Source organism: Cucurbita pepo, chromosome 14, assembly GCF_057944985.1.
Source record: "Cucurbita pepo subsp. pepo isolate OVF chromosome 14, ASM5794498v1, whole genome shotgun sequence".
NCBI classification, from domain to species: Eukaryota; Viridiplantae; Streptophyta; class Magnoliopsida; order Cucurbitales; family Cucurbitaceae; genus Cucurbita; species Cucurbita pepo.
The window spans coordinates 4,941,733-4,960,041 of NC_141811.1; the positions used below are offsets into that span (position 1 = coordinate 4,941,733).

Sequence of the window (18,309 nt, forward strand, 5' to 3'; positions counted from 1 at the left end):
TTTTAAATTATGAATGTATTATACACCAAATTAAAATTAAAAGTTTAATATTCTATTAATTAGTCGTGTCATTAAATACAAAATTTTAATTTTATGTCTAGTAGAAAAGAGAGTCAGCCTCTAATAAGCGAAAACGATTCACTACGAAATTTCTCTACAAAGAACAAATTTTATTCCAAAGCATAATGAAAAAAAAAAAAAAAAAGAAAAAAAAAAGAACCAATTCATTTTGCTGTCTATAAGATTTGCAGTCTCCTTTGTGTGTATTATTTAAGCCTCAAGTGAAGAGAGGCAGCCTTTGATCTCCGGAGGCATATGAAATAATACTCTTTTTAAGAGGAGAAATATAGTTAGCCCCATGAAAAGCAGCAGCTCGCAAGACGTTGAGAGGTCCAAAATCCACAGAATACGCCTTCTGGAAGCCATCCAGAATGGCCATCATAGCAATATTAGCAGGCTTCCTCTCTGCTTCATATTTCTTCATCAATCCTACCTGCATGAAGTTCATTCATTCAACTCACTTCAATAACAAAAGCAACGAAAACGACAGACCATCTGATAACGATGGTGTTTTTGGTTCGTCGTCTATGACCAACTTTCTTCATTCTACAAGCAGAATTTCAAAAACAAAGACAGAGATAAAGTACAGTCGTTGTCGTATGAGGACGACGATGTTGAATTTAAGAGCATGTTTATGAAGTCCCCCTAATGGATCAGATGTCAATTTGGAGGGTCGAGAGTGCCTTGCAACTCTCCACTAACAGAAAACTTCAGGAAATGGACATATGCATCATCCTTCAGTTTAAAGATAAAGGAACTTCTTACCAAATATAATGGGTCAATCAAATGAACCAACATGGATTGACATGTGATTAAAAAGGCAAGATCAAAACTTAGATGCCTTTGAAGGCTTTGGTTATTTTTATTCCATGGAGTTCAATTCAAGTAACGTAAACTAACCCGAACGCTCAGAGTTATATACATGCTAAAACTATCACATAAGTTCGACTTACTGATGTTAAGCATGTACAAGAAAACAAAGGAAATATCATGAAAAATTCAAATCTATTGTTGGTCATTGCTATTCAATCCCTGGATGTTAAGGTTGTCAGGCAAGTACAACTTGGCACGTCAAGAACCGCACATCTTATTAAATCTAATCAGGATTAAGGGAAATTTTTTAACAATTGATAAGTCTGAGGTTGTACAGTTACGTGAACAGGATGTGTTCTATAGGTTGTAGAGCTGTGTCCTTGAGTTCTAAAGTTGAGGGCGCTACTGAAACTTCTAAAACCTTGGGATCGAAGTGAAAACAAACCTAAGGTTGTTCGTTGGGACGATGAGTATATTTTAGCCTATAGTCCCACAATCCCAAATATAAGGGTCTGATGACACCTAATAATTGTGGCTAGACAAGCTACAGGACAACCTCCCATGTGACAAAATGAAACAACAACCAATATGAGATCCCACGTCGATTGAGGAGGAGAATGTAACATTTTTTATAAGGGTGTGGAAACCTCTCCCTAGCAGACGCGTTAAAAAAAAAAAAAAAAAAAAAAAAAAAAAAAAAAAAAAAAAAAACTTGAGGGGAAGCCTGAAAGGGAAAGCCCAAAGAGGACAATATCTGCTAGCGGTGGGTTTGAGCCGTTACAAATGATATCAGAGCCAGAAATCAGACGATGTGCCAGCGAGGAAGTTGAGCTCCGAAGGAGGTGGACATGAGGCGGTGTGCCTGCAAGGACACTGGGCCCTGAAGGGAACGAGTCCCACATCGATTCGAAAAGGGAACGAGTGCCAGCGAGGACGCTGGACCCCGAAGGGGGGTGGATTGTGAGATCTCATATCGGTTGAGGAGGAGAACAAAACATTCTTTATAAGGGTGTGGAAACCTCACACTTGCAGACGCGTTCTAGAAAACTTTGAGGGGAAGCGTAAAAGAGAAAGCCCAAAGAGGACAATATCTATTAGCAGTGGGCTTCGGCTGTTACAACTATGTCCTTGAGTTCGTTCTTAAGTTGAGGGCACTACTCAAACTTCTAAAACCTTGGGATCAAATTGAAAACAAACCTAAGGCTGTTCGTTGGGACAAAGAGTATATTTTAACCTATAGTCTCCCACTCCCAAATATAAGGGTCAGATGACACCTAATAATTGTGGCTAGACAAGCTACAGTACAACCTTCCATGTGACAAAATGAAAAACTTGGACTCAGACTAAATTTAAAAAAATGAAAAGATAAACACAATAGTTAGGACAACGGATGAAAGAGTATTAGAGAAAAATACCCCACCTCTCCAATGTCGGTTCCAAGTGCAACTCCTTCAGCAATTACTTTCGAAAGAGAAAAGGCATCTCCAAAACCTAAATTAACTCCTTGACCAGCCAAAGGATGAACAGTGTGTGCTGCATCGCCAATCAAAACCACACGCTTGGAAGCATAGTTCTTGGCGTGATTCAAAGACAATGGGAAGACCATTCTTTCAGATGCCAACTTGACCACTTTTGGAGGAACTTCAAATCCTTCATCTACTGAAACAGTGACATCAGGTTTCAGCCATGAAAAAAAGCTTTGACTTCCAAATATGCTCGACTGTGGAGAAGGACCATAACCGCCATCCAGAGCAGAATTTACATCCTTCACAAAATCATCCCGATCCATTACTTTACGATCTGTAGCCTCTTTCGGGTTCATAGTCCAAACTATATTGCTATAGTTATCCCCAAGTGGTAAAAGTGCAATCGGTCCAGAAGGCAAAAATCGTTGCCATGCACAAAAGTTTTCCTGAGTGTGCTCCACCGTACAGATAACTGCATTCTGTGAGTAATTCCATCCGGTCGTTTTAAACCCAGCTAACTCTCTAACACGTGACTTGGAACCATCTGCGCCAATCTGCAAGAAAACTCGGATACAATGTCGAAAAATAACTAGCAACTTTTCCAAAATTAGAAACTTTTTCCTTCCTACAAGAGATAATTACCACCAATTTTGCATATAAACTGCTGCCATCACTCAGTTCCAATTTGGCTAAATGTCCTGGTTCATTCAATGTTGTCTTGGACGATACGTTAGCTGCTACTGTTGGTGAACCGCTTGGGCTTAAGTTCATTGAGGTTAATCTGGAAGAATATATTGTTGTTTGAGCATCTGTACACTGTTGAAATTTAGGTACTCAGCATTCTGATATTTTGTGCAAGCATAATTATGAAATAAATTGAAAACAGTTGTGATGCGGCTTGGCTTTCAGTGATAAAATCTATCATTATAATGAAAAGTTTAAGCAAAGCAGAACACTGAACTCAAAGAGTTTGGAAAGTCCATTTATCAGTGAAGGAATTTAACAGTTGAGGATTACCTGTACGCGTGATAGTAAGGAACTTTGAAGCACTTTGTTCTCCACCACGCAGCTGAATCCAAAGCCAAATGAGTACACCCAATAACTATTTAATTGAGTTGCTTTCATTTTGCATGCTGGAGCTTACCCTAAAAATTCTTTATTTACATCTCTTGCATGGTACTTTGTGTAACCTAAGCCTGTATAGTCCCAAACCTAACAAAGATTGAAAGATGATACGATAGTTCCGATTAATTTTCTAACCACGAAAAACTCTTCCCAAGCTTAATTGTATGCATTACACTAGCAGCATATAACATATTTCTAACAAGTTAATGCTAAAAAAATAAGTAGTAATTATATATGAACAACAAATTTAGAAAGCAACAGAACAAATCCAACAAGGTCGTGAAATATTTTTCGTGTTTTCTTCTCTTAAAAATTATCATTTCAAACAGGATTTTAGAATCAAGGACAACAAAAAGGCAATAGTATTAGACCAGAAATCCTGTTTGTCTTTTCTTTTCTTTATGTTTCTTTTATTTAAAGTTTATAAACTTTTTGGGCTTCTACCTTGGGCTGGGATAAACACGAAATTAAAGGGAAAAAATATGTTAGTGTGTCCCCTTCAAGTATCTGGGTGTTGACATGCGTAACCGAAAACAAAAAAGTGGACACGCAAATTAGAGAATTGGACATGTCCAAAGCGCGTCCAAACGTTGTCCACAAATTCTCTACTGAAATAGAGTATCCGTGCTTCTTAGAGTGCTATTTGCTATTGATTTTTTGTTGTGCTTGTGTTTGATTGAGTTTTTAGGCTGATTGTGAGTAGAAAACCTCACACCTACCTTCTTCTATAATGTATACATGCGCCACAAACAAAACATTCAAATAGCTATAACTAAAGCACAAGAAGGGATGAAGTATTATTGATCTTAATAATTACTCAATCCCTTTCAACTGTGACATGAAATTAGAAATTACAAGGGAGCTGGACCTACTAATAGAAAAAGTATTTAAACTGATCTATAACAATATATTCCTTTAACTAGAATTTCCAAAGGATAGTTTACAAAGAACAGTCTATACCTGCATTTTGTCAAAGTATGCATGCCGCTGTTGTTCAACATATTTCCATGCATCAATGTCTGCCCAATGAGAATTCTGTTATTTGAATTCAATAATAATTTGGAATATGAGAAGATGAAAGGTAAGCCAACATTACGTGTCAGCTTCAAAGGATTGTTTAAATGATGCACAATGTTGCGTACAGTGGAACAGCAAAAGGATGAAACAAAAATGATATGCTTTCAAATTTTCTGACAAAGTTAGCCTAGATAACAGTGTTGTTCAATAACTAAGAGTGATTTTAGTGAGAAAAAAAAACATCAGATCTTAGAATATTTATAATAACTATATAAATTCACCACCTTTGAAGAAAGATATAGTTGCAGGAGTCACTGTGCTCACTCTTGGATCGGGAGGACCATCTTTCTTAATGCTGACTCCACCCTTTAATGCTGGATTGCTGTCGATAATGGCAATAGACAACTGCTTAGTCAATGGCATGCTTGCTGCAATACAAACAACAGTAAGATTATTGATAAGAATTCCATTTTTTAATTTCATAAATTATAGTTAAAATTGCAAGACGAAAAGGACTTCCCGTGTATATAGAGTCTAGATATTCTAAGATAATCACAAAATTATAACCAAAACACACAAAAAACAAGCAAATAAAGATCCATGAAACAACAAAAGCAAAGCATTCGACTCCAACGTACATTGATAACTCTCAGTCGCTAAAAAGAAAACGAAATTATAGAACAATTCTGTTATCCAACAATACATCATTTCAAGTGTGAAGACATGAATGGTGAGTGCTTTGTGTATCGACATAGTACAAGTTGCGGAATTATTCATCCAAAAAATCACCTACCTAAGGAGCAAGCTAAGGCCATGCCTACCATGCCGCCTCCAACTATAGCAATGTCATGTTGAGGAAAGCTATCTGTGGAACCTGGCTTCTCCCCTTGCACCTGAGATTTGGGTGCATCAAATATATGAATATTCTCAGTCACACAAAGGGAAATATAGAAAAGCAAAGACAATCTTCTGAGAAGAATTAAACCAATATTACTCATTATCAGATGTAGTATTATAGTATTACATAGCTATGGTCTCCATTTGAGCCAGAAACTTTAGCAGCTGAAGCAGAGCAGAAGTTCTTCAATCGAGTCTTCGGTCCAAAGACATTAGTGACAAGGTTTCTTCTAACTAACCTGTTTCAGCACATATTATATCATATTACAATATCAACGCAGATAGCTCTCTTCTGATGGAAAATCGAAACAACCCTTTTACGAAGGATTAAAAAAAGCTTCAGCAAAATATTGGATTAAAAATCCAGTATCAAAAGAGAGCACCCAATACAAAATTCTATGCCATGGATGCCAGATTTTTATTCACCTACATTTATGTGTCTTATGACGGAGGGTAGAGAGCAGCTACCAACGAAGAAAATAACTAGCTGTGGTCGTAGGTTGCCAATTGAAATTAAATTAAACGAACACTTTTGAATGAACAAATTTTCAATTGGGTTGATCATGATTCTTCGTTGGCCAAATTTTAGAACAGGACTTTACTGAATTGGCAACCCATGGGACTTTTTGAGTAAGGGAAAGAGAAAGAACCGAGATGATAAACCATTTTCCCCGGAAACAAACAAAGCTTAGATGAAATAACACTCATCATTCATACGATCCAACAGCAGGAAAATTCATATTTTCCGTCAATTTAAGTAGAGTGAAAGAAGAAGAGTTACATACCTGTTCATTCTTTTCCTTTGCAGAAGCTGAAGAAGCAGAAGACGCCCGAAGAAATGTAGAAGGGGGCCGAGAGATCTCCTTGAGATAGCGTCCCTCTTTTGGGCCTACTTAATTTGGGCCGAAATAGTTCGAACCCAATCTCAATTTGGGCCGAAATAGTCGAGCCCAATCTCAATTTGGGCCGAAATCGTTCGAGCCCACTCAATTTGGGCCGAAATCGTTTGGGCCCAATCTCAATTTGGGTTGAAATCGTTTGAGCCCAACCTCAATTTGGGCCGAAATAGTTCGAGCCCAATCTCGAGAGGAAATTTGGGGTATAGTAAAAAATCCAAAAGTGAAAAAGAAGGCTTATTTTTAGCCCAAATGTATATTTAATTTGAAATTAATTTTCCAATTTTTTTTTAATTACAATTATATTATCTTTTGATCTTATTTTCCTACAAGTTGTGTTAAAAATATTATGTTTTTTTTTTAATTATTATTTACTCTTTAAATATTACCACGTACCTAATTTTAAATTAGACCCAATTGTTCTTGTCTATTCGTTCCTTTCCTGTTCTTGATAATAGATCTCTCTATGCACAGAAGAAAAACAATAACAATAAAACAAACAATAATATTTCTTATTTGACATATACGGAAACATGTCAAATAAACCCATAATTAAAATTGTTGAAGTTGGGGACGTATCATATCTATAACACAGAGAATACAAAAAATTCACATTTTTCTTTCAAGGGAAGGAAAGGGTTGTAATCAGTTAAATTAAAAAGGTTGTCTTGTATCAAGAGAGTCTGAAGCATATTGATTATAATCATCAAACACCTGAAGCAGAGGTACTTGAGGTGCCGTAGAAGGAGTTCAGCGACAAATATTGAACCTAAGAACAGAATTGTGTCTACAAACATTGTAACCCTAAGTTTCGATTTAGAGAAAGTAGCGAAGAAGAAAAATGGTGGAAGAAACTTGGGCACTTGCGATGCAAATTGTATGAGAGACACATTTTCCAACAAGTGTGTGTCTCAAAATTTGGTCCTGTGACGAGAAATAGTTAGAATTTGGTACTGAAATTGTGGAAAACAGTACAAAATAGGGTACTCGGGAAAGGGGTAACGCAGCCACCTCAGTTGCGCCTACCTTGTTCTGCGTGCTAAATGTCGGCTCCTTTCCCTTCACTACAACCCCAACTTGGCATTCACAAATCAATATTCATCTTCTTCTGTTTTCGGGTTGGGTTGTCGGAGTTAGATAAACACAAATACGACTCTCTACAATAGTATCATATAGTCGAGTATAGACTCTCATAGTTTTGCTTTGGATACAATCTTAAAAGATACCATGAGTGCTTGATACGAAACGAAACGTCTATGCACTTCTTGCAATTAAAAGTGCATGGACATCCAATGTTGTTTACTAAGGTCACATATGAATAAGTAGTGAAAAGTTTTGGGTCAAGCCAACAAATTTGATCGAGAATTGGTTTGAACTATAGTTTATATGTGAGATCCCACGTCGATTAAAGAAATAAGTAAAAACTTCTTCCTAACAAATGCATTTTAAAGCTGTGAAACTGACATATACTTAAAAGTATATAAAAATGGTACCTTATCTCATCTCGAGGACTCGCATTTCGGCGCAAACTCTGAGAAAAGGGTGACGTAGGCGCGTGAGTGGGACAGTCCGAGAAATAAAAAAGGGGAAAAACCCGACCTGCCGATTCGTACAACCGTCAACACAGTGCCACGTAACCACCCGAGGAACACGCACTCCGATGTGTATGCCTTAAAAAACTAGAGACCAAACAGAGGACATATCCCACCACCACCGCAGCGACTCCCCTCCGCCGCCGTGACTCAGATCCGGTTCTGCCGGCTCCGCCTAAAAATACCCATCTTTGTGTAAAAGAGAAGAAAAATTAAGAGGTCGGAAGGAATTTTGATTGATGACCCATTTTTATTATAAGGAATTTTGATCGTTGTGATCCCAATTAAAGGAAGAGAGGCTTTTTGGGTTATTAATTATGGAGCAGAAGGGTTTGTTGCTGTCGGCGTTGAGTGTCGGCGTCGGAGTTGGAGTGGGGCTCGGATTAGCCACCGGACAGAGCGTCGTCACCAAATGGTCCGCCTCTAATTCTTCCTCCAACCTCATCACCGCCGACAAGCTCGAACAGGAAATGCTTAAACAGATTGTTGATGGCCGTCAAAGCAAAGTCACTTTTGAAGATTTCCCTTATTATCTCAGGTCTCTCTCCCCCCTCTCTCTTATTGCTATTGATACCGTTCTAACGGAAGCTGAAACAAGATTGATCGCACTCACACACCCTCACAGATAGAAATTAAACAAATAGATACAAAGATTAATGTCATGAATCAAGATAATTCATGTATCGAAATAAAATGATCAAAAGGCCACATTTAAAAGAAGTAATTGATTCAGCACTTGACAGATGATCCAGGGGTTCTATTCGGTGGGAACCGAAAAGAATTAGTAAACCCCATCTTTAATGTTTGAACTATGATATGAAATGAGTTCGATAAAACAAGCCGAAATCCTATTTTGAAAATAATTAAAATACGAAGAATAATAAATTAAATAAGTGTAAGCACGTAATATGTGTACGGCTACCAAGAGGTACTATCTTATTATGAAGTAGCATCTCATTGGACGACCACTATGTTTATGTTCTTTCGTGTCGAAACTATATATCCACTTAAAACTTTAATCAGAACTATTAACCAAAAGGGCTACGAACTAAATAAACGAGAGTTATGAACTAAATAAGTGACACTTGACTCTATTTTTGTGTGGACAGTGAACAAACACGAGTAGTATTAACAAGTGCGGCGTACGTGCATTTGAAACACGCTGAAGTTTCGAAGTTCACTCGAAACCTCTCGCCTGCAAGCCGAGCCATCTTACTCTCTGGCCCAGCTGGTCTCATTTCTCCCTAATCTTTTTACTTCAATCTTCCAAAAATCATGTTCAAAGGTTGTAATCTTTGTGTTCTTATGTTCCCTTCATGAAGAGCTTTACCAGCAAATGCTTGCCAAGGCATTGGCTCACTACTTCGAGGCCAAATTGTTGCTTTTAGATATCACTGACTTCTCCTTGAAGGTGAAGATTCTTAATTTCATTTCAGTTTTTGTGGGGTTTTCTTCATTGGAATCAAGAACTAATACCTGTGTTTGATTCAGATTCAGAGCAAATATGGGACTTCTGTCAAGGAATCTGTATGAATCCTTAAAAAGATGTCATTTTTATTTGGTTTTTGTTCATGAAATCAAGTTTATGATCCCTTTTGTTGTGTTAGGCTTTTAGAAGGTCTACCTCAGAGTCTACATTGGAGAAATTGTCTAGCTTATTTGGATCGTTTTCGATCCTTCCACCCCGAGAAGAACAAAGAACAGGTCGGTTTTTGAGTTTCGAGTTTAGAACTATAATGATTTTAAGTTGATTTCGATTCTGTTTTAGTCTCTAAACTTTGGTGCACGTTGTAGGTTCGTTGCGGAGGCAACGTAGTGGTGTGGAACTAGCGTCGTGGTATGATTGGTCTATGTTAGTTTAATTGTTATAGAAGAAGGGATGTCTTGTAATGTATCTAGTGCTTGAACTATTGCAGGGGAAAGGAAGGATCTTCTAATCTTCCGAAACTTCGAAGAAATTCGTCTGCTGCTGCTAATATTATTAACCTCGCGAACCAGTGCAATGTCGAGAAGTCAGGTTTGTTGTTCAAATCTTCGTGTCGTTGTTGAACTTAAACATGTCGTTGAAAATCGAAACTCGTTTGTTGGTTGCTGAAGATGTTCTGTGATCTTTTTTGAGTTTGAAGAATGAGAGATCTCACGTTGGTTGGAGAGGGGAATGAAGCATTTGGAGATCTCTCCTTAGTAGACGTGTTTTAAAACTGTGAGGCTGATGGTGAGACGTAACGGGTCAAAACGGGTTAGCGGTGGGCTTGGACCGTTACAAATGGTATTAGAGCCAGACACCGGGCGGTGTGTCAGCGAGGATGCTGGGTCCTCAAAGGGGTGGATTTGTGAGATCCCACATTGGTTGGAGAAGGGAACGAAGCATTCATTATAAGGGTGTGGAAACCTCTCCCTAGTATACGCGTTTTAAAACCGTGAGGGATGGCGGTACGTAATGGGCTAAAGAGGACAATATCAGCTAGCGGTGGGCTTGGACTGTTACAAATGGTATCAGAGCCAGACACCGCGGTGTGCCAGCGAGGACGGCTGGGTCCCCAATGGGGGTAGATTTGTGAGATCCCACATCGGTTGGAGAGTGGAACGAAACATTCAGTATAAGGGTGTGGAAACCTCTCCCTAGTATACGTGTTCTAAAACCGTGAGGCTGATGGCGATACGTAACGGGTCAAAGTGGACAATATCTGCTAGTGGTGGCCAGTTGGCTTGGACTATTACAAACAGTATCAGAGCTAGACACCGGGCGGTGTGCCAGCAAGGACGCTGGCCCCCAAGGGGGATAGATTGTGAGATCCCACATCGGTTGGAGAGGAGAACGAAGCATTCATTATAAGAGTGTGGAAACCTCTCCCTAGTAGACATGTTTTAAAACCGTGAGGCTAACAACTATACGTAATGGGCCAAAACAGACAATATTTACTAGCGGTGGGCTTGAACTGTTACAAAAAAATCTGCTTTTAGTCGTGCTTTGTTCCGATTTCTCGGCTTAGTTTAAGTTTTATCGTTTGTAGCTTCCCTTAAGCACACGAGCAGCTGGGCGTTCGAGGAGAAACTGCTTATACAGTCACTATATAAGGTAACAATGAGTTGCATTCTTTACTGATTCAATTGAAGTTCTGTAGGATCTTTGTTTAGAGAATAAGTCATTTTTATTTGGTTTCAGGTTCTTGTATACGTGTCGAAAGCGAGTCCGATTGTTTTATATCTTCGTGACGTAGATAGTTTCTTATCGACCTCAAATAGGATCTACAACTTGTTCCAAAAAATGCTACAAAAACTGTCTGGATCAATTTTGATACTCGGTTCGCGTACTATCGATCCGAGCAATGATTATATGGAGGTGGACGAGCGGCTGTCCGCTCTTTTTCCTTATAATATCGAGATCAGGCCACCCGAAGATGAATCTCAGCATGTCAGCTGGAAGTCTCAATTGGAAGAAGATATGAAAAAGATCAAGGTTCAGGACAACCGAAACCATATCATCGAAGTTCTTTCAGCAAATGATCTCGACTGTGATGATCTCGACTCGATCTGCGTTGCTGATACGATGGTTCTCAGTAACTACGTAGAAGAGATTGTAGTGTCTGCAGTTTCTTATCATCTAATGAACAACAAGGATCCTGAATACCGAAACGGAAAACTGATCATTTCGAGCAAGAGGTAAGATGAATTCTTTTTGTTTGAGTTCTCGTTGTTCGTTTTAAGTACTCATCGTGTTGTCGATCGAGCAGTTTGTCCCATGGATTGAGCATATTCCAAGCAGGAAAATCCACTGGCAAGAATTCAGTACAGCTTGAAGCACAAACTGAAGCTTCAAAGGTTCATATTTTAGTTTGATCGTTTTTGTTTTAACCTCGAGGACGGTCGAATAAGATCATCGAGTGCTTTAATTGTTATATCCAGGACTCGGGAGCGGCGAAATCCGAAGCAAAAGCTGATACCACAGCTGAAGCAGCGCCTGCTGCAGTGACGAAAACCGAGGGAGAGACCGCGGTTCCAGCTGCAAAAGCCCCGGTAGGTCTCTTCTTATAATCCTTTGCTAGCTCTATGAATGGCATTACTGATGTTTGTATTACGATCACCTGTCACGTAGGAAGTTCAACCAGACAACGAGTTCGAGAAACGCATTAGGCCGGAGGTCATACCAGCGAACGAGATTAATATTACATTTTCCGATATCGGGGCGATGGAGGAGATAAAAGATTCTCTTCAAGAACTTGTAATGCTTCCTTTACGAAGGCCGGATTTATTTCTCGGAGGTCTTTTGAAGCCATGTAGAGGCATATTATTGTTCGGACCGCCCGGAACTGGAAAGACTATGTTAGCCAAGGCCATAGCGAAAGAAGCCGGAGCAAGCTTCATTAATGTATCGATGTCGACCATAACTTCGAAATGGTTCGGAGAAGACGAGAAGAATGTTCGAGCTTTATTCACATTAGCAGCCAAAGTCTCTCCCACGATCATATTTGTGGACGAGGTAGATAGTATGCTCGGACAGCGCACGAGAGTTGGCGAGCATGAGGCAATGAGGAAAATAAAGAACGAGTTCATGGCTCATTGGGATGGACTGTTGACAAAGCCAGGGGAGCGCGTGCTCGTTCTTGCAGCAACCAATAGGCCGTTTGACCTCGACGAAGCCATCATACGTCGATTCGAGCGAAGGTATTTCTCCACAACATTGTTGAATATGTACCCTTCTCCATTGATTAACCAAAGGCCAAGCTTTTTATGAACAGAATAATGGTGGGGTTACCAACAGCAGAGAATAGAGAAATGATATTAACAACTCTGTTGGGGAAAGAAAAGGTTGAAGAAGGGCTAGACATGAAGCTCCTTGCTGCATTCACAGAAGGATATAGTGGAAGTGATCTCAAGGTTTGCTTTCATTTTTTCCACCTCGAAAACGTTAATAATTTATCGACTTATCCGTTACGTTTTAAACCAGAACTTCTGTATGACGGCTGCATATCGACCCGTTCGGGAGCTAATAAAGCAAGAAAGACTCAAGGATATGGTAAGTATGAGGGAATCATCACAGCCATACTTCAATCCCCGTGTCGTTGTTTCTTTATATATCGTTCGTTTTCTTGTTTCGAAGGAGAAAAAACGAAGGGCTGCTGAAGGGCAGAATAAGGCAGTAGGGGATGGAGATGGCGAAAGCAAGGAAGAAAGAGTCATCACTCTTAGGGCGCTAAATATGGAGGATTTCAAACAAGCGAAGAATCAGGTAAAGTCGACGTTTCTCACATTGTTAGTTCGAGCCTGTTAGGTAGGTAGGCATAGGGAGAGTACGCTTCGTATCGAGAAAAAAGACGGGAATTCTAACGGGAAGACGGTTTGAACGGTTGGTTTTCAGGTTGCAGCGAGTTTTGCAGCGGAAGGGTCGATGATGAGTGAATTGAAGCAATGGAATGAGTTATATGGGGAAGGAGGGTGTAGGAAGAAGCAACAGTTGAGTTATTTCCTGTGAGGATCATGAGCTGTGTGTTTGTGTAAATACGAGGAGAGTTTATGTATGGATGTTTGATGATTTGTTCCATTTCTATGGAGCTTTGTTGTTGTCGGGATGTTATTACATTACCACTTAGGCAGCTAGTTTCTTTGGATGGGCGGCTGGCGCTGTTCTTGACAGTAAAAGACCTTGTTTTTCTTTTGGTTCTTAGTTCATTATGTTCTATATTTTGTGTTAAATTGTTGTTTGTATCCAATTTCGATTCAATTTTTAGGATAAATCAATGTAATTTAGGAGGTTTCGATGAAAGGATATAAATTCCGATCCTGGTTTTTTTAACTGAGAGAGAGATCAAACGTTAAGTTTAACTGGTGTTCGTGGAATTTATACATACTAATGTTCATTTTTTTGCGAGATTCTTGATTAATGATATCAAGAAAGCAAGTTATTACGTGAGATCTTACATCGGTTAGAGAGGAGAACGGAACATTTTTTTACAAGGGTGTGAAAATCTCTCTCTCGACGACGCGTTTAAAAACTCTGAGGTTGATGACGATACGTAACGGATTATATCTACCAACAGTGGCATGTATCGAAACGGATAATATCTACCAATAGTGGCATGTATCAAAACGGATAATATCTACCAACACTGCCCTTGGACTGTTACAAATGGTATTAGAGTCAGTCATTAGACGGTGCAAAACACTAGTCGGAGTAGGACTAGACACTGTTCATAGTAGACGCGTTTTAAAATCTTGAGGGAAAACATAGGAGGAAAAACTCATAGAGACAGTATTTATTAGCGATGAGATTGGGCTGTTATACATTCATTTTACAGAAGAAGAAAAAAAATTCAGTCATTCAAAATTGAGTATTACATAAATATGTGACGATTTTTCTTTAAGTATGTTCAGGTGTAATGATTTTTTATGAAAATATCTCAATTCTCGAACATTTCTTCATGAATGGCTGATAGTAGAACATGACTTGACATCTTTCCTATCTTTCTCTTTCTCGATGCTATTTGACCCACACTTCTTCTATCCTGTCATCTATGGCGTTAAGAGCTCCAAGGCTTGAATTCGGCCTCTATCGATCGTCATCACTATTTGGATTAAAAAAATAAATAAAAGAAGTCACTTTTGAATTTGATTAAATGTCCAAATAAGACAAAAGGAGGTTAAAAAAAGAAAAAAAAAAAGGTAAAAAATGTGATAAAGTAAAACACAAAAACTAAAGGTAAAAGAAATAATAAAAGGAAGAAAATGTGTAATTCCCAAAAAAAAAAAAAAAAAAAAAAAAAAAAAAAAAAAGCCAAAATTTGTGATTTACCATCATCATTTTGTCTCTATATACCTCCATGGGCCCATTAAAATTTCTAAAAAATTAAATAAACATATAAATAATACAAATTCACTTAATAAGAAAAAAACATCTTGAATATTAAAATTAATTTAGGTTTAAATGTTTTTTTTTTTCCCACTTTGGCGCTACTTTATGTCGTGCTTTCAGCAGCTGTTATGTCGTGCTTTCGGTAGCTGTTATATCGTGCTTTCGGCAGCTGTTATATCGTGCTTTCGGCAGCTGGACTTTGAAATTTTCGTCACCCGTGGATTCCTTTGTAATCCATTAGGTTCAGGATTGATCTCTAATAAAAACATAATAATAATAATAATCGAAAAAATCTAAATTAATGTCCATATTTTTAGAATATTAATTTTCTAATTCCATTGATTTTTTTTTTTTTTTTTAATAAGATGAATCAAATTTGTGAAGTTTAATATTTATTTTGGAAATTAAAAAAGAAAAAAAAATTGATATTATAAAAAATAGAGTTTGAGTTGCAATTATTGAGGCATTGAGAAAAGAGCTCTCCTTTGACTCTCTTTTGAAATATTTTCCATTTTTCAACTCATTTTTGTTCTCTTTATACTCATTTTTCATCATACTTCCAATCAAATCATTCTAATAAACTAGATGCTCATCTTTTTTTTTTTTCTTTTTTTTTTCACTAATAATATATATATATATATATATATATAATACGGAAAAATGTTCGTTTGGAAATAGAGATGTTAATGTGTACATTATTGATTTAAATGATTGTCCTACAAATGATAAGTGTCTTTCGACTTTGCATATGATATAGAAGATTAAGACATATGCATTTGATTTCAAATATCTCAAAAAATTCATTTATTACTTAGACGTCTTCCTAAATTTAAATATAGTTGTCAAATGGGTAAGCAAACCAAGTCTTGTTTCAAATCTAAAAATTTAGTGATTTCTACTGTACCCTTATAAAATAGGTGAAGAATTAATATGTTTTTGTGATAGTCGATGATTTTTAGAATTTTGAAAAGATTTGTGGTATATTAACGTAATTTATTTTAAAATAAATTAAAAAAATAGCTTAGAAATTTGAAGTAGACGTAAATTATCAAAAGTTTCAATATTATTTTTAAAATTTTAAATAAAAAGTTTTGGATAATTTTTTTTAAATGCCAATTAATATATGTTTTTAAAAAGTAAATATAACTATTTTATGTTAATTTATCCGACAAAGGTGGATATAAACGAGATATGGTTCCAATTTTATGATCCCAATCAAGGAACCAATTTAACTAAAATTAAGATTCTTTAAACCGTTTATTTTTTATTTTTTATTTTATTTTTTTTAAGGTTTTGTCCTATGTTAATGTGGGCATTGTACTTCATATTATAAACTCAATTATTAATCTCATTTTTATTAAATTAAAATATGTGTTATGAATTATACGCTAAAATAAATTCATAAATTTATTAAAAATAATAGTTTATATTCATTATTAATTTTATGTTTTATAAATATATATTATCAAACACGTATCGAATCTTAGAATCTGCTTCCAACCACATGTATCCAAACACGAAGCACGACTTTGATTTGATCGAATCTTTTATTTTAAAATTTGAATTTTTAAATTGCATATTAAACCAAACATTTAACATTGCTTCATTCTTAGTTTCATTCGTCACCAAATCTTTTATGTCCCCACTTTGTTGTTAACTTATAAATATGCATTGAACCCACCAAGAAAAAAGTTGTTTTTTTTTTAAAAAAAAAATATGAAAATTTAATTGTTTTGGAAAAGGAAAAAGACAAAAAAAAAAAAAAAAAAAAAAACACGTGGAAGGTCCAAGCTCCCATCTTTTGGCAACAGATGTTATGATATATTAATTTGGATAATATGTTTCTTTCATTAATGAAATATATATATATATTACAATGACATTTGAACTAAGGTCACCAAACAAATCTATGTTTGGGGGGACAAGGACAACCCAAGGGTACCCACTTCTATATTTTCATTACCAAAATATATTATTTTTATTCTTTTACAAAAATAAATCCATTATGACTTTAAATTAATTTTAATTATTTTGTTTCATTATCTTATTAGTCCTCATGCCATGAAATTAGTTTTTAAAACTATAGTTTGATTTTTTTTTTTTGTTTACTTATTTCAAAATAGGAAAATTCAACACCATGTTTAAAAGTATATATTTTTATTTATAAAAAAATACTTAATTATAAACATTTTTAATAAATTCTTCCATTTATCTCATCAATCTATTTTACCTTTTTCATAAGGGCGTTTCAAGGAACAAATCTTGGGGTTCTTTCTTCTTTTTCAACTCTCTTCGCAAACTCTACCATTGACGTTACAAAAATAGCCAACTCGATTATTAAGGAAATAAAGAAAGGAGCGGCATTTGAAAGTGTGGAAAGAGCTGCAGTGAAAAGCATAAAAAAAACCAAACAAAAGCGATGAACACGCTTTTAAGTGTTTTTGAATTAAATTGTTTCTACTCGATGAACACGACTCTCTACAATGGTATGATATTGTTCACGAGGCTAGACTTCTTTCCTTTTGGAGTTCTTTGTTCGACATTTGAGGATTCTATTGACATGGCTAAGTTAGGGCACGATTCTAATACCATGTTAGATGAACACGACTCTCCATAATAGATTGATATTGTCAATTTTGAGTATAAGCTCTCATGACTTTGCTTTAGGACTTTGAGTATAAGACTTTTGGGTTTTCCAGAAAACCTCAAACTAATGAAGACAGTATTCCTTGATTATAAATCCATGATCATTCCCTAAATTACGCTGCATCCAACAAATACATTTTTAGTATATATATATATATATATATATTTTTTTTTTTGAAGAAAATTTATTTTAGCGTGGTTGAGAGCATGTTTTCGTTAAATAATTTATTAATAATAATGAAATATGTAGAGAAAAAAAAATAATAAAATAAACTTTATGTTTGGGGGTATGGGGTATGTAATGTCATAACCCCACGTGTAGGTTGGGATTCACAGATAAGAGAAGGAAGGAGAAAGTGGGGAATTTTATGCAGGTGGAAGCTTTTCAATGAATTATGAAAAATATTAACCTTTTTTTTTTTCTTTTTTAAAAAAAATTATTTGAGAAATGGAGCCGATGGGTACTGTTCTCAGGCAACCCCTGAGAGGCCCATTTAAGATTCGGAGAGGCTATCGTCTCAGTACAAAGGGGCCCACTTCATCATATTATTATGGGAAATTGGACTCCAAACCCAAAAATAGTAAATAATCCAATTTTTCTTTTAATTATCTATACCCAATTTTGGTGTTAATATTGTCTTCAAAATTCAACCCTAATACATTTAAAAAAAGTATATATATATATATATATATATATTTCATATTTATTGACGGTAAAAACTAGTATTATAAACTAAAAAAATTGAAAATTTTGAAAATTAAAGTGAACCCTAATTAAAAGGTTGGGAGTTGACATGTCTCCACCCATTTATTTAATTTTGACCCCAATAATGAATTCCGCCATCATCAATTTAATTGAAGGCAGAGTTAAGGTTGTGAAGAAGATATAATGGAGATGGGAGAAAATAAACGTAAAAATCTTATCTTTCTTCTTTGGTAAAAAAGGG

At 36.3% G+C, this 18,309-nt stretch overlaps 2 protein-coding genes across 4 annotated transcripts; one reads left to right on the forward strand and one right to left on the reverse strand.

Moving 5' to 3' along the window:
* Positions 1-30: 30 nt before the first annotated feature.
* LOC111810688 (FAD/NAD(P)-binding oxidoreductase family protein) lies at positions 31-6,275 on the reverse strand. Of its 2 annotated transcripts, none has more exons than XM_023697435.2 (10): positions 6,164-6,275; positions 5,506-5,617; positions 5,275-5,374; positions 4,766-4,909; positions 4,425-4,483; positions 3,484-3,551; positions 3,357-3,408; positions 2,982-3,155; positions 2,294-2,893; positions 31-493 (listed from the first exon to the last, which is right to left on the reverse strand). In XM_023697435.2, exons 1-10 carry the CDS (start codon positions 6,169-6,171, stop codon positions 278-280), a joined length of 1,533 nt encoding a protein of 510 aa, XP_023553203.2. In that variant the 5' UTR covers positions 6,172-6,275; the 3' UTR covers positions 31-277. The 2 variants fall into 2 exon arrangements, with proteins under 2 accessions (XP_023553203.2, XP_023553204.2); XM_023697436.2 differs by lacking the exon at positions 6,164-6,275 and adding an exon at positions 5,809-6,128.
* Positions 6,276-7,959: 1,684 nt separating this feature from the next.
* LOC111809632 (uncharacterized) lies at positions 7,960-13,560 on the forward strand. 2 transcript variants are annotated; one of them, XM_023696000.2, is made up of 16 exons: positions 7,961-8,404; positions 8,976-9,097; positions 9,189-9,277; positions 9,358-9,393; positions 9,474-9,570; positions 9,661-9,703; positions 9,783-9,883; positions 10,881-10,945; positions 11,033-11,529; positions 11,601-11,688; positions 11,773-11,883; positions 11,963-12,531; positions 12,606-12,744; positions 12,815-12,883; positions 12,968-13,096; positions 13,226-13,560. In XM_023696000.2, the coding sequence occupies exons 1-16, from the start codon at positions 8,184-8,186 to the stop codon at positions 13,337-13,339; spliced, it is 2,490 nt and encodes an 829-aa protein (XP_023551768.1). In that variant the 5' UTR covers positions 7,961-8,183; the 3' UTR covers positions 13,340-13,560. The 2 variants fall into 2 exon arrangements, with proteins under 2 accessions (XP_086973840.1, XP_023551768.1); XM_087117714.1 differs by having other exon boundaries at positions 7,960-8,404; positions 12,815-13,096.
* The last annotated feature ends 4,749 nt before the right edge of the window (positions 13,561-18,309 follow it).

What these genes read in the sequence shown, in the direction of transcription:
- LOC111810688 (XM_023697435.2), bottom strand. An exon ending in CATACTTTGACAAAATGCAG is followed by an intron (nt 3,552 to 4,424) that starts GTATAGACTGTT and finishes AATCTTTGTTAG; the next exon opens with GTTTGGGACTATACAGGCTT. An exon ending in GTTTATATGCAAAATTGGTG is followed by an intron (nt 2,894 to 2,981) that starts GTAATTATCTCT and finishes GTTTTCTTGCAG; the next exon opens with ATTGGCGCAGATGGTTCCAA.
- LOC111809632 (XM_087117714.1), top strand. Translation starts at nt 8,184, where the DNA reads ATGGAGCAGAAGGGTTTGTTGCTGTCGGCGTTGAGTGTCGGCGTCGGA. An exon ending in GGTGTGGAACTAGCGTCGTG is followed by an intron (nt 9,704 to 9,782) that starts GTATGATTGGTC and finishes GAACTATTGCAG; the next exon opens with GGGAAAGGAAGGATCTTCTA. An exon ending in TTATACAGTCACTATATAAG is followed by an intron (nt 10,946 to 11,032) that starts GTAACAATGAGT and finishes ATTTGGTTTCAG; the next exon opens with GTTCTTGTATACGTGTCGAA.